At 55.5% G+C, this 12,882-nt stretch overlaps 1 protein-coding gene across 3 annotated transcripts in view; it reads right to left on the reverse strand.

Moving 5' to 3' along the window:
• Positions 1-12,882, reverse strand: part of DNMBP (dynamin binding protein) — an 88,302-nt gene that overhangs the window by 64,329 nt on the left and 11,091 nt on the right. For 2 of the 3 annotated variants that reach the window (XM_075934445.2, XM_075934443.2), the window contains exon 2: positions 142-356. In XM_075934445.2, coding sequence (XP_075790560.2) covers positions 142-286 — 145 coding nt within the window. In that variant the 5' untranslated portion in view covers positions 287-356. Of the gene's footprint in view, positions 1-141; positions 357-6,362; positions 6,528-12,882 lie in introns of all 3 variants that reach the window. The other variant, XM_075934444.2, reaches the window with a different exon arrangement.

The raw sequence follows: 12,882 nt of genomic DNA on the forward strand, positions 1-12,882 counted from the left end.
TTCATAGTTCGAGGGGCGTGTTTCATAGTTCGGGGACCACTAGCTCAGACAGTCCACAGGGTGAGGACCACTGACCCCAGGCAGGTTAGTGCCAGAGCTGGGACCAGAACCTCCATTTGTGGGGCACCTTTCAGCCCTTACCTGTGACCCCCTCCTTCTTCCCGAGGAGCCAGAACTCGTCCACGGCCTCCAGCACCTCTATGACATCCCCCACAAACAGGGGCAGCTCCTCGGAGACGCTGGGGCGGAAATCAAAGACCGCTCGCACCACGGAGCCGGCCTCCATCGCTCAGGGGCTGCAGGCAGGACGCAGCCAGATGCCACCCCTCAGGCCGAGACACATGGCCAGGAACACGCTGTCAGCAGAGACACAGAGCAGTGAGTGCGGTGCAAAAGCTGAGACCGACCAAGGAAAACGGGCCCTGCACCAACAGCGGCTGGCAGCACTTCCACTGCCCTGTCCCACCTCTCCACCCCGGGACCCCCGCCTCACCCCCCCACCCCTAGCCCCAGGGCCCCCCACCCCCCACCCCCGCCTTCCCGCCCCAGGACCCCGCCTCCCCACCTTGGAGCCCCCCGCCTCCTGCCCCAGGCCCTCACCCTCCAGCCCTCACCCCTGACTCCCCACATTGGGGCACCCCACCTCCCCGCCCTGAGCCCTCCACCCCGGGGCCCCTCACCCCTCGCCCCCCCGCCTACCCGCCCCAGGGCCCCTCACCCCCCACCCCCACCTCCCCGCCCTGGGGCCCTGCCTCCCCACCTTGGGGCTCCCCGCCCCAGGCCCTCCACCCCAGGGCCCCTCACCCCCCCAGCCCTCGCCTCCCCGCCCTGGGGCCCTGCCTCCCCGCTGCACCATGAAACACGCCTGGGCACACCCCGGGGCCACTGCCTCTCCGCACTCTGGTGCCGAAGCGCGCACTTGAGCCGAGTGCAGAGGAGAAAGCAGGGAAGAAGCAGCGAGAGGCTGGAAATGAATTCCCCTCAGAAAGGAAACAAGAGGCGGGAGAGGAAGCCCACTGCTTCCCTGACACAGGACGAGGGCCACGGCCTGCCAGAGGCTGCGCCAGGGATCTGCAGGCAGACAAACAGCAGCAGCTTTCCCTTGCCCCTGGCAGTGCTCGAGAAGTGGTACACGCCTGGGCGCACCCAGCGAGTGGGGACGTGCGCACGCTGCACAATGAAACACGTCTGGGTGCACACAGCAAGTGAGGACGTGCACACACAGCACCATGAAACACGCCTGGGTGCACACAGCGAGTGAGGACGTGCACACACTGCACCATGAAACACGCCTGGGTGCACACAGCGAGTGAGGACGTGCCCACACAGCACCATGAAACACGCCTGGGTGCACACAGCGAGTGAGGACGTGCGTACACAGCACCATGAAACACGCCTGGGTGCACACAGCGAGTGAGGACGTGCGTACACAGCACCATGAAACACGCCTGGGTGCACACAGCGAGTGAGGACGTGCCCACACAGCACCATGAAACACGCCTGGGTGCACACAGCGAGTGAGGACGTGCGCACACAGCACCATGAAACACGCCTGGGTGCACACAGCGAGTGAGGACGTGCGCACACAGCACCATGAAACATGCCTGGGTGCACACAGCGAGTGAGGACGTGCGCACACAGCACCATGAAACACACTTGGGTGCACACAGCGAGTGAGGACGTGCACACACAGCACCATGAAACACGCCTGGGCGCACACAGCGAGCGAGGACGTGCCAACACTGCACCATGAAACACGCCTGGGCGCACACAGCGAGTGAGGACGTGCGCACACAGCACCATGAAACACGCCTGGGTGCACACAGCGAGTGAGGACGTGCGCACACAGCACCATGAAACACGCCTGGGTGCACACAGCGAGTGAGGACGTGCACACACAGCACCATGAAACACTCCTGGGTGCACACAGCGAGTGAGGACGTGCACACACAGCACCATGAAACACGCCTGGGTTCACACAGCGAGTGAGGACGTGCCCACACAGCACCATGAAACACGCCTGGGTGCACACAGCGAGTGAGGACGTGCACACACAGCACCATGAAACACGCCTGGGTGCACACAGCGAGTGAGGACGTGCACACACTGCACCATGAAACACGCCTGGGTGCACACAGCGAGTGAGGACGTGCACACACTGCACCATGAAACACGCCTGGGTGCACACAGCGAGTGAGGACGTGCACACACAGCACCATGAAACACGCCTGGGTGCACACAGCGAGTGAGGACGTGCACACACTGCACCATGAAACACGCCTGGGTGCACACAGCGAGTGAGGACGTGCGCACACTGCACCATGAAACACGCCTGGGTGCACACAGCGAGTGAGGACGTGCGCACACTGCACCATGAAACACGCCTGGGTGCACACAGCGAGTGAGGACGTGCGCACACAGCACCATGAAACACGCCTGGGTGCACAAAGCGAGTGAGGACGTGCCCACACTGCACCTAAGAGAGTACCAGAGCCCAGACCTGCTGCCGCTCCCTCACCCAGGGGCTGCCCCCCCGAGAGCAGCAGGGCTCCCCCCCAGGTGACACGGACCTGCCACAGCACCCTCCCACACTCCGCCTGCACCTCAGAGAACAGCCAGGCCTGGCCCTGCCAGAGGCTCCCCTCAGCTCCTGGCTCCCCAGCAGTGCCCGGTGAGGGGAGAACGCAGACTGCCTGCTGATGGGGTGCACTGGGCCCCACAGGAACGACGCAGAGTCTGTGTCCGGACAGGACACTGTCTGGTCACGTCTCTCCCACGCGCCCAGCGCACAGGGCAAGGCGTGCACCCCTCAGCAAAGGGCCTCAGCCCCGCCAGCTGGCACGCAGGAGGCCTGTGCAGCGCCCTGGGCACACCTGGCTGGGACTGGCTGCTGTAAGCACTGAACAGATCCGTCACGAGCAGCTCCCCATGCGACTCTCCATGTGACCCCCGTACCCCACAGGGACAGAGCCCCATCCATCCAGCTACCCCTTCTGGGAGCCTGCCTAGTGCGCCCAGAAGGGCCCGTGCCTAGGAGAGACCACACCCAGCATGTGGCTCTGAGGAGCAAAACCCAAACGAGAACCCGCCGACGTGGGCGGGCTGTGGGCGAGAACGAAACCGGCGCGTCCAGTAAGGAGAGAGACACAGGCCTCTGTGGCAGAGAGGGGCAGGAAGAGCCAGCAGGGAGCCTAGACTCCGCATCCCACCGTTTCCAGCACGCACCCACAGGGCTTCTCCCATCTGCCCCAACTCTCTGCAGACATCCAGAGCCACACTGCATCCCCACCTGGCCCCTCAGCACACAGCTCTACACGGGGCTGGCTCCTTGTCACGCCCACGGCCTGCCTGGCTGCCGGGCGACCTGCCGTCTCATCGTGTCCCTCCCAGAGACACCGTGGGCAAAGGCCATCTCTTCACGACGTGTGTAGCGCGCAGCCAGGCAGCCCTGGGCACGCCCTGATATCCCGCGTCAGCACCACCCTGGAAGGCAATTTTCGAAAAGATGGAAATTGGGGCTGGCGGGAATGCAGGGACCCGTGGCAGACTGGGGGCGAGCCGGGGAGGAAGGAGAGGCGGGGTAGCTGTTAGCTGCTTAGCACAAAGGGGGTGGACAATTATTGAGGGCTAGCTGGGACCGCCGAACCAAGAAGAACGTGGACGCAGCCAAAGGCTATTACTAAGGGCTCTGTCCTGGAGGTCACAGACTCCACGACATCTTCCAGGACTGCCGGAGCAGCGGCCAGACAGCTGAAGTGGGGGGACTGGAGCAGCTGCCGGTGGCCAGCCCCCTGCAGCACTCCGACTGTTCGCCCCCCTTCCCATGACGTTTTGCTTATTGCCTATGACCTGTGCCATGCAGGCTGGACACAGGCATCTCACCAGTCCTAGTCAGCCCTTCTCGGCAGCAGGTACCAGACTCAAACTCCTCAAAGACAAGAGGTCTTTGTTAAGGAATCCACACCCCCATTCCTTCAATTAAGGAAGGGACGGGGCACTGGCAGCTGGCCCCTGAGGCTTGGGGCTCCTCCCAGAGATGGGGAGCCCACGCTGGTGCTCCAGTCCCCCCACTATCTCCCTGTGGGGCTGGAGCACACACAATCGACTAGCCTGTCCCCCTTCCCCCGGCTCTGGTGTGTGAGGAGAATGTGGGCTTCTCAGTCAGCCACAGCAATAAGGGTGGCGAGCGTGTGTGTTGTTGCGGGGTTTTGGTTTTGGTTTTTGCTTCTCGCTTGCGTGCAGCCCCGACTGATTTTTCTGGGGGTCAGTGGCCCCTGAACCAAAAAAAGTTTCCCAGCCCCGGATTAAGATCTGGCAAGGTTTCCTAGGCACATCTCGGGCTCATCCAAAGAGTCCTGCAATGTAAGTTGTGCAAGTCTGGGCTTATCATTCCCAGGTCTGGCAAGTCAAACCGTCTGAGCAGGGTTCAATACTGTCCAATATTCCAGTTAGAATGCCCTGACGCAGGCAGCAGCCGACCTGTTCGATTGCATCACGGTGCCGCTCCTTTTTCAGAACGTCACTTCACTGTGGTTTGCACGTCGTGGAGTTGGAATACCTCAGACCATGGCTGCACTAGCACTTTGGTTGCTCAGAGATGTGAAAAAATGCCCTTTAGTGACATAATTCCACTGCCAGAAGCAGCATTGTGGCTAGTGCTACGAAGGTGGAAGAGCTCTGTCCCACTGGCACAGAGCAGCTACAAAGGAGACTTTACAGGGGCGGGTGCAGTGGTCCGGCTGTGCCCCTGTAAGAGCTCCAGTGTGGGCACAGCCTCTGTTAAGGAACTTGGGTTTTGTAATTAGGGCGATGGATCCAAGCCCAAGTCTATCGGACACTACAAAGACTAAGGCCACGTCTGCACAAGAGACCTTACAGCAACACGGCTGAACTGATGCAGCTGTGCCACTGTAAGATGGCTCCTGTAGCCACACCGTGCCCATTGACACAGTTCAATCACCCACAAGTGGCACTACCTATGTTGGCAATCCAGCGCTATCCGCACAGGCGCTAATGTCACTTGGGAAATAATTAGCCCTTTAAAATATTTCACCATGTTTAACATTATTAGACCAATATTTTATGGATCAACTGACCAATTATTTTTGGACTGGTCAAAGGCCCATCTCTTATTTACTGATATTTCTGTATCATAGGAAACATTCCACTCTTACAAAACAGCTAAAAGGAGACTAACAAACTGGTCTTTCCTTTGCCGGCTGTCTTTAAAATCAAGCTAGACCAAGCAGTGGGAAAAATGCTGAAGAGAACAAACCCTCCAAGCCTAGGGAGGAGAAGGGACCAGAGGTGTCCTGATGGTGTTCTCTGTCTCATGCTCCCACCGCCGTTGTAACTCATTTATCAACCATTTGGTACTAACATGTAGCAAAGGGAAAAGTCAAGGAGGGGAAGACAGCAAATGTGATACAACGCGCAGCACTGTAATCCAGCAAGAGAGCGGAACAGCACCATACAAATACACTAGACCAGGGTTTCCCAACCTATGGGTCGGGACCCAAGTATGGGTCGCCATTACATTTCAAAAGAGTCACCAAGTGTCTCCCCAGGCGGCTCTGTCCCCCCTCCTCCCCCCATTTTTGAATTGCCTTGGGTCACACCAAGTCGTCCTGAATTGTCGAAATAGGTCCACATCTGGAAAAGGCTGGGAACCGCTGCACTAGACATTCCCAGCGCTGAAAGGTGATTCATTTAAAACTGGCAAAAGGAAATATTATACAGCTCATATTAGCCTATGAAACTCTTTGCCCCAAGACACCAACCTCTGAGGTCGGGACTTTAGTGACAGTCAGAAGAAGATGAGACATTTATAATGAGAATATGAACGTATACGGTACACAAGACAGGCTGACATTATAAAAGGTTGTACTTCCCAAAACCGGGACGCCCTCATCCAGCAACATCCATGGTACAGCAGGACTGGGGCTGGGATCAAGTGCTAGAGCCCCAGCGGGGGGCAGCTGGGGCAGGCAGATGATCTGGGGAGCCGGTGGTAGAGGACCCCCTCTGGTCTGGCAAATTCCCTCCTTCAGGACCAGTCAGGTCCCGAGGGTGCTGGACCAGAGAGCTCCAACCTGTACTAAACCTTCCTGCTCCAGGGCATAAACCAGCTAGTTAAATAATGGGCATTCAAGAGAAACTTCCCCCATGGGCACACAATGCCATAATGGGCCTGAAGGGGGGGTTCTTGCACTTTCCTCTGAAGTAGCTGGTGCTGGCTGCAGTCAGAAGTTATGACAAGAAGGCTCTGGAGTGCAGGGGGTTGGAGACGGGAGGTTGTAGGTTCGAGTCCTGTAATATACAAGCAGTCAGACTAGCCCAGTGCTTCTCAATCTTTTTCATACCAGGGACCGGCTTGCTGCCTTCCTAACTTGTGTTAGGAGATCTCAGGGACATGAGCTAGTCCGGTCACGTCTGGCCTTATATTCTCTGATTCTCATTCCTGGCTTGGCCACCAACTTTGCCAGACTGGAAGTAGGTCCCTCCGTCCTCTGTGACTCGGTCTCCATCTGTAAAATGCAAATAAGAACGATTCTCCCATTCTGACCGGTGGGCATACAACACGCAGATGTGAGCCACACCAACGCCCAGATCGACGGACCACTGCTGTGATGCCCTGTTGCCAAGTATCTAACAAAGTCAGTTAAACAGTATCCATGCGATGGGGCATACGAACCCCACCCTGGAGAGGAAGGGGTTAAGAAGCTGCTTTGGGCCCAGGCAGCCCTGCTCACAGGCTCAGGAGCCCCGGGCAGGCAGACAGGCATGTGAGCTGACCTGCACTCCGAGCACCTGGGAAGACATTCCAAAGAGCTTTCTCAACGAGACCTGGCAACAGCAACAGATGCAGCAAGAGCTGAAGTGTTAAATGTCTCTCTTCTTTCAGTTTGCACCAAAAAGTTAGCAGAGACTGGATGATTAACTGGATGAATATCAGTGCCAAGGGGAGGATCTGAGTCTAAAACAGGGAAAGAGCAAGTTCAGAATTGCTTATACAGCTTAGATGCCATTACATCCTAGCTGGCTGAAGAGATCTGCAAGCCATTAGTGATTATTTCTAGAATTCCTGGAGGATGGGAGAGAACACAAAGGACTAGAAAAGGGAAAACATGGTGCTTATCTGTAAAAAGGGGAATAAGTACAAGGCAGGGAATTACAGACCAGTCAGCTTAACTTCAGCTTATCTACAAGTAGAAGCCTTGCAGCTGGAAAGATGAAATCCCTGGGGTATATCTCAACATTAGTAAGGCTTTTAATACTGTTTCACATAACCTCTTAAGCAAACTGGGAAAATATAGAGTAGACAAACCTCCTCTAAAGGTGGTGCACAACACGTTGGAAAAACACACTCAGAGAGTAGTTATCAATGGTTCACAGTCAGCCTGGAAGAGAAGCTCAAGTGGTCCGTAGGGATCTGTCCCACAGCCAATTCTATTCAATATCTTCAAAAACATTTTGTCCAATAGCAGAGAGAGCACACGTGTGTGGTTTGCAGATAATACCAAGCTGGAGGGTTACAAGTACTTGGCAGGTCAGAATCAGAATTCAAACTGATTTTGACAAACTGTAGAAAAGGACTAAAGTAAATAGGATGAATTCAATGAGGACAAATGGACAGTACTGCACGTGCACTGATGCACAATGGGGAATGAGTGTCTAGGAAGGAGTACTGCAGAAAAGGATCAAGAAGTTATAGCAGATTGCAAACTAAATATGAGTAAAAAATGTAATGCTATTGCAAAAAAAGCAAACCCTCTGGGATGTACTAGCAGCAGTGTAGAATGCCGGACACACATAATATTTTTGCTCTGCTCAGCACTGATGAGGCTACAGCTGGAGTACTGAGCCCAGTTCTAGGCACCACACTTCAGAAAAGATGAAGACAAACTGCATAAACTCCAGAAGAGAAGAGAAAGGGATCAAATGTTTAGGAATCATGTCATAGGAGCGGCCAGGCCAGCTCAGACCATAGGTCAGGGTCTTGTCTTCTGACAGTGGCCAATGCCAGGCGCCCAGAAGAAGGAACAGAGCAGGTAATCATCAAATGATTCATTCCCTGTCACCAATTCCCGGCTTCCTCCACAGTCCCAGCCCTCTCCCAGGGTTGGGCTGAACCCTGGTTTCACTTGGAGTGGGCTGACGCCCTGCTACAGTTTCCCGCCCCCTGTTCTAGGCGTTTGCGACTGGCTGCTAACTATGCGCTCCATTATCATTCTGGGGACAGAAGTTAAGCTGGCTGGTTTGTAATTCCCTGGGGGGTTTTTGTAGACTGGCGCTCTATTTGCCCTTTTCCAGTCTTCTGGAATCTCTCCCATATTCCACGACTTTCCAAGGATCAGGATAAAGGGTAGCGGGGCTTACATTTCAGTAGGGAGATTTCGGTTGAACACACTGTCCAGGTGGTCAAGCACTGGACCAAGCTACTAAGGAGGATGTGGACCCTCCGTCACTGAAAGTTTTTAAGAACAGTTTAGGTGAGCATCTGCCACCAACGGTCTGTAGCTGATCCTGAGTCCTGGCTCAAGGCATGGGACTGGGTCAGATGACCTATCAAGGCTCCTCCACTCCCACATTTCTAGGACAGGGACCTGACCAAGCCCTGTTATTCTTTGAAGGGCTGAGACTTGATCTGTTGTTTAGACATCTACTGTACCCTGTGGGAAGAGAGGGCGTGGTAATAAGTGATGCAAGGAGGTAGACACTTAGCCACCCAGGGTCCAGGACTCAGCTGGATCCTGGATCTGAGCCTAGTAGAGAGGAGGGTCCAGGCTCCCCTACCAACCTCGAAAGAGGGACAACTATGGAACCCTATCCCTTGGGGGAACCTAGGTTGGGGAAGACTCTGAAGATACGCGAGGCCAGACAAGTGTTCCCTGTAAGCTGGGCGCTTGGGCAGCCGCTCCGTAGATGCTGCTCAGCTGCTCAGCAGAGCGCCCACAGCTAGGTTTTTTGTTTCGACTAGTGGTGCACATTCGCACATGCCTCAGTGCACATAACACTTATTCTGCACATGGATGGGAAAGACTAGAGGGAACATTGCTCCAGACCATGAGAACCCAAGCCAAGGGGGAAGTGCTGAATGCCTTGCTTAGCCCTAAAAGACCTCCTTGTTACCGGACTCTAGATCAACATCCCACAAGCAGTGGCCTTGGAAATGTGACCTGTCTGGAGGGCTGAGCCCACCACAGGGCCAAGCTGTGGCGTGAAGGTAACAAGGAGGCCTTGTAGCTTGTATGGCCCGGCCCGACCTCCAAGTGGCACTGGGGGTGCCTGCATGATCCACTAACACATATTTATTCCAACAGGATTTTCGAAGAGAGCCCACAACTGAAGGGCGTACAAATCAATTGCTCAAGCTACCACTAATGTCCCAGCCAACTCGCGCTTCTGTCAGCTGTGCGAGGGCAGAGCAGGGTTTTCACCCAGCTGCTGAGGAACCACACAAAGGGTTAATGGAACAGCTCTCTGGGCGTGGGTGGCACAGTAACAATGTGAGAAGCCTTAGGGATCTGGGGAGTTCATACGTTCAATTAAGCAACAGTTTAGTCTCACTGCAGCTCAAACTCTCAGCCGCTAACCACTTTTACTGGGTCACAGGAGCCACTGAATGCAGAGGGGGAAGCCACGCTGAATTGGAAGGGTGTGGCTCTTACAGAGAAAAGGGAGAGCTGATGGGAAGGAACGGGCAGTTGCGAGCTCAAAACCTGCTCCCAGGATTTCTGGAGATTCTGAGCAAAGACTGTGCACGTCCCTAGGAAGCACAAGCCCTCCCTGCTCTTATTCCCACCTCCATCAGCTGCCTCCGGGGCGTCCGGAATTCATGCTCTCTGTGCATGCAGAGTGGTGCAGCATTGCTAAGGCCACCCTTCCAAGCCCCAGGTTTAGCGTGTAGGGAAAGTGGCCCTTTGCTGAATGCGCTGGGACTTCCCTGACATGGCGTGTGGGCTGGAGGTATCTTTCTCTGGGCCCTGTCAGTGTGCTCCTTTGTTTAAAGGCAGCAAACCAGCCTCCGAGGGTTACTTGTTCCGCTGTATTATTCGTTTTTCCAGGGCCTCGGCCTGCTTTCCCCCCCAGGAGTGACCACCCACTGCAAACCGGCATCTGGGAGTTCACGACTCTCTGCTTCTTTCGGGCTGGGATGTTACGGAATCTAACCCTCTGGACATACAGGTAAAGCAAAGCCCAAGAGCCCAAGAGCCCGGAGAGCGTGACCCTGCAGTAACAGCCTTGTCCACACGCCAGCAGGAAGAGCAGATTCTTGGGAGAGCTCCACGCTCCCAGAGATCTGCACTGAGTCACCACCCCTGACTTCTGGCCAAGAACCATTCCCCTCTCACCTCAGAGCTGCGTAATCCCTCCAAGGCAGGGCGGGCCCAGGACTGAACAAACACAGAGTCAGGGCTGCAGCAGAGCCCAGAATCCCTGACTCAGCCCAATGGCAGCAGCATGACGCCCCGGAGCCTGCCTGCCCATGAAGAGAAAGCCAGGCAACCGTCTCTCTTCCCCGCCCCTCCCCAGGACCAGGGCAGGTGACCCATTTCAGCACCTCACTGCCTCCCAGTTCCAAGATTAGCAGCTTCCCCAGAGCCCCGTGTGGCAGCCCCCCAAGGAATCTGCAGCCTGGCAGAGCCAGCCCCAGCCCCAGCCCCAGCCCCAGCCCCGTACCCTTCAACTCCCTCTGTCCTTTCCGCCAGGCCAGCCAGCGGGGGCTCAGGAAGCAGAGACGCTTTAACCTGGTTATAATGTTGTTTAGTGTGCAGTGGGTGGTCACCCTGCTCCAGGCACACAAAGGGTTAAAACAGCCCTGGCAGTGGGCTGTAGCTAGGGGCCAATCATGAGAGGCCTTGCAGCAGCCAATCACAGCCCAGCAGGGCTGTATAAAGGAGATGGCTGGCAAGGCTGAGCACACCTCACTTTAGCACTGGAGCGAGAAGGAGCTTGCTAGCCAAGGTACCAAAGACAGAGCAGTGCTGGGGAAAGGCAAGGGAGCTCCAGCCTGAGGTCCAGCAACAGAGGCCTGAGGGGCGGTAGGGCTGCTGGGAGGCTGCCATGGCAGGTAAAAGACAACAGGCCCCCACCTTTGGCCTATGACGAGTGGCCATGTCAGGCTGCACTTTCCCCGGAGGGAAGGGGCTAGATGACCACTGGCAGTAGGGTCACTGAGGCAGAGTGGGTTTAGGGGACCCTGAGAGGGAGGACCCCAGAGTGTGGGGGCACTGCGACAGGGTAGTACCCAGAGGGGAGGACGCCGCCATCTGGGAGGGACGTGGGTCCTAACACAGAGTGGTGGAGAACTGGGCACAGCAGGCATGACACCGGCCAGCAGGGGGCGGTCCAGGGCTGAAGAGTTGATTCCTCACGTGATCAGCAGGTGGCACCGTGGTGGTGGGTCATGGGGCCATCTACATAGAATGGACCAGACCACGTTAGACAGCAGTAAAGGGGTAATGGAGACTTAGCCAGGTCTACGCTAGACCCAGCAGCTCGGTATAAGGCACGCAACTCCAGCTACATAGAATACCTTGGCGACTTCCCTTATTCCTTGCAAAAGGAGGACTACCAGATGCCAGCGAGGGTGCCCTCTGAGTTCGATTTAGTGAGTCTTAACTAGACTCGCTAAATCAAACTCCAGAAGATCAACTGCGGCAGCAGTGATCTTCCATGTAGTGAAGACAAGCCCTTTGTCACGTTTCTGCTGCACAGTGACTCAGATTTCAGATCCATTTCCCACATACCTCAGCCTCTCTCCTTGCATTTGAAATAAGGCTGGACAAGAAATGTTCAATAACTGAATCTCCATCTTTGGGGAAACGCAAGGCAGAAGATGAGGGTTGCATCCTTACCCAGAGAAGCCACCACTCGGAGCGAGGGTGACCTGACAGAGGATGGTGAAATGTGTTTGAGCCCTTTAGGATGGATGTAGATAAAATCAATGGAGTGTACTGTACATTGGAAAGATGGGTCTTCTCCATCCTATTTTGCTGGCAGTTTAGCACATTCACAGACACATGGGGCCCTGGAACTTAAGAGACAAGGCAGCGATGTAAAGGAACCCTTGGAGGTTGATAAAGAGTATTAGACGTATGCCTTAGTGTCACAAGCCAACCAACCCAACAGCCCAGATAAGTCTTTGATCAGACAGAGAAGGCACCTTAACAGATGGGAGTCTCAGCAATAGAAGCCTTATATCAGAAAGCCAGCCAGCGGGGCACTCCTCCAGCGCCGGCTTCACCCTCCATATTGCACTCCCCCAGGTATGGCGTGGCTAAAGCTGGCTACGGGGTGTGCGACAGCAGGAGTCACCAGAAGAAAGTGGGACAATCTTTGAGAAACAGAAAGTCACAGAGAGAGAGAGAAAAGAGCAAAGCGGTGATTTGCGGTGTGCGTGCTAGGCTTGCATGAGAATGGCTGATGTTCTCTATGGATCTGTATCTCCCTGCAAATCTGAGCTGCTCTCCGCTAGTGCCCAGGGAGGAACCAGTCTCCCATTAACAGAGAAAATCCAACTTTAACCCAAAAAGAATCAGAAGAATTGGAACAGATTCTTACCAAAGAGCAAACTTTCTTTTTGACATTTAATCAGAAAATCCCATTTCAGCCAGGCCTCCTCCAAGCCCCTTGCTCCCACGCCAATGTACTGTCAATTCTTGGAACCAGACTCCAGCTCTAGAACCTCAGACCCCACTTTGGCCTGGCTCTGATTCCGTACACTCTCCAGCTGTTCTGCCTGGACCACAGGCTCGCTGCAGCTGTCACCGGGACACGAGATGTAGAATCGTGGCAGACGGCTACACACTGAGAGCGCTACAGATGTTCCCGAGCCTCACACCCTTACACAGGGCTTGTGCCAACACCACTGGGTCC

This window comes from Pelodiscus sinensis, chromosome 8 (assembly GCF_052426305.1).
Source record: "Pelodiscus sinensis isolate ZL-2025 chromosome 8, ASM5242630v1, whole genome shotgun sequence".
Lineage (NCBI taxonomy): Eukaryota > Metazoa > Chordata > Testudines > Trionychidae > Pelodiscus > Pelodiscus sinensis.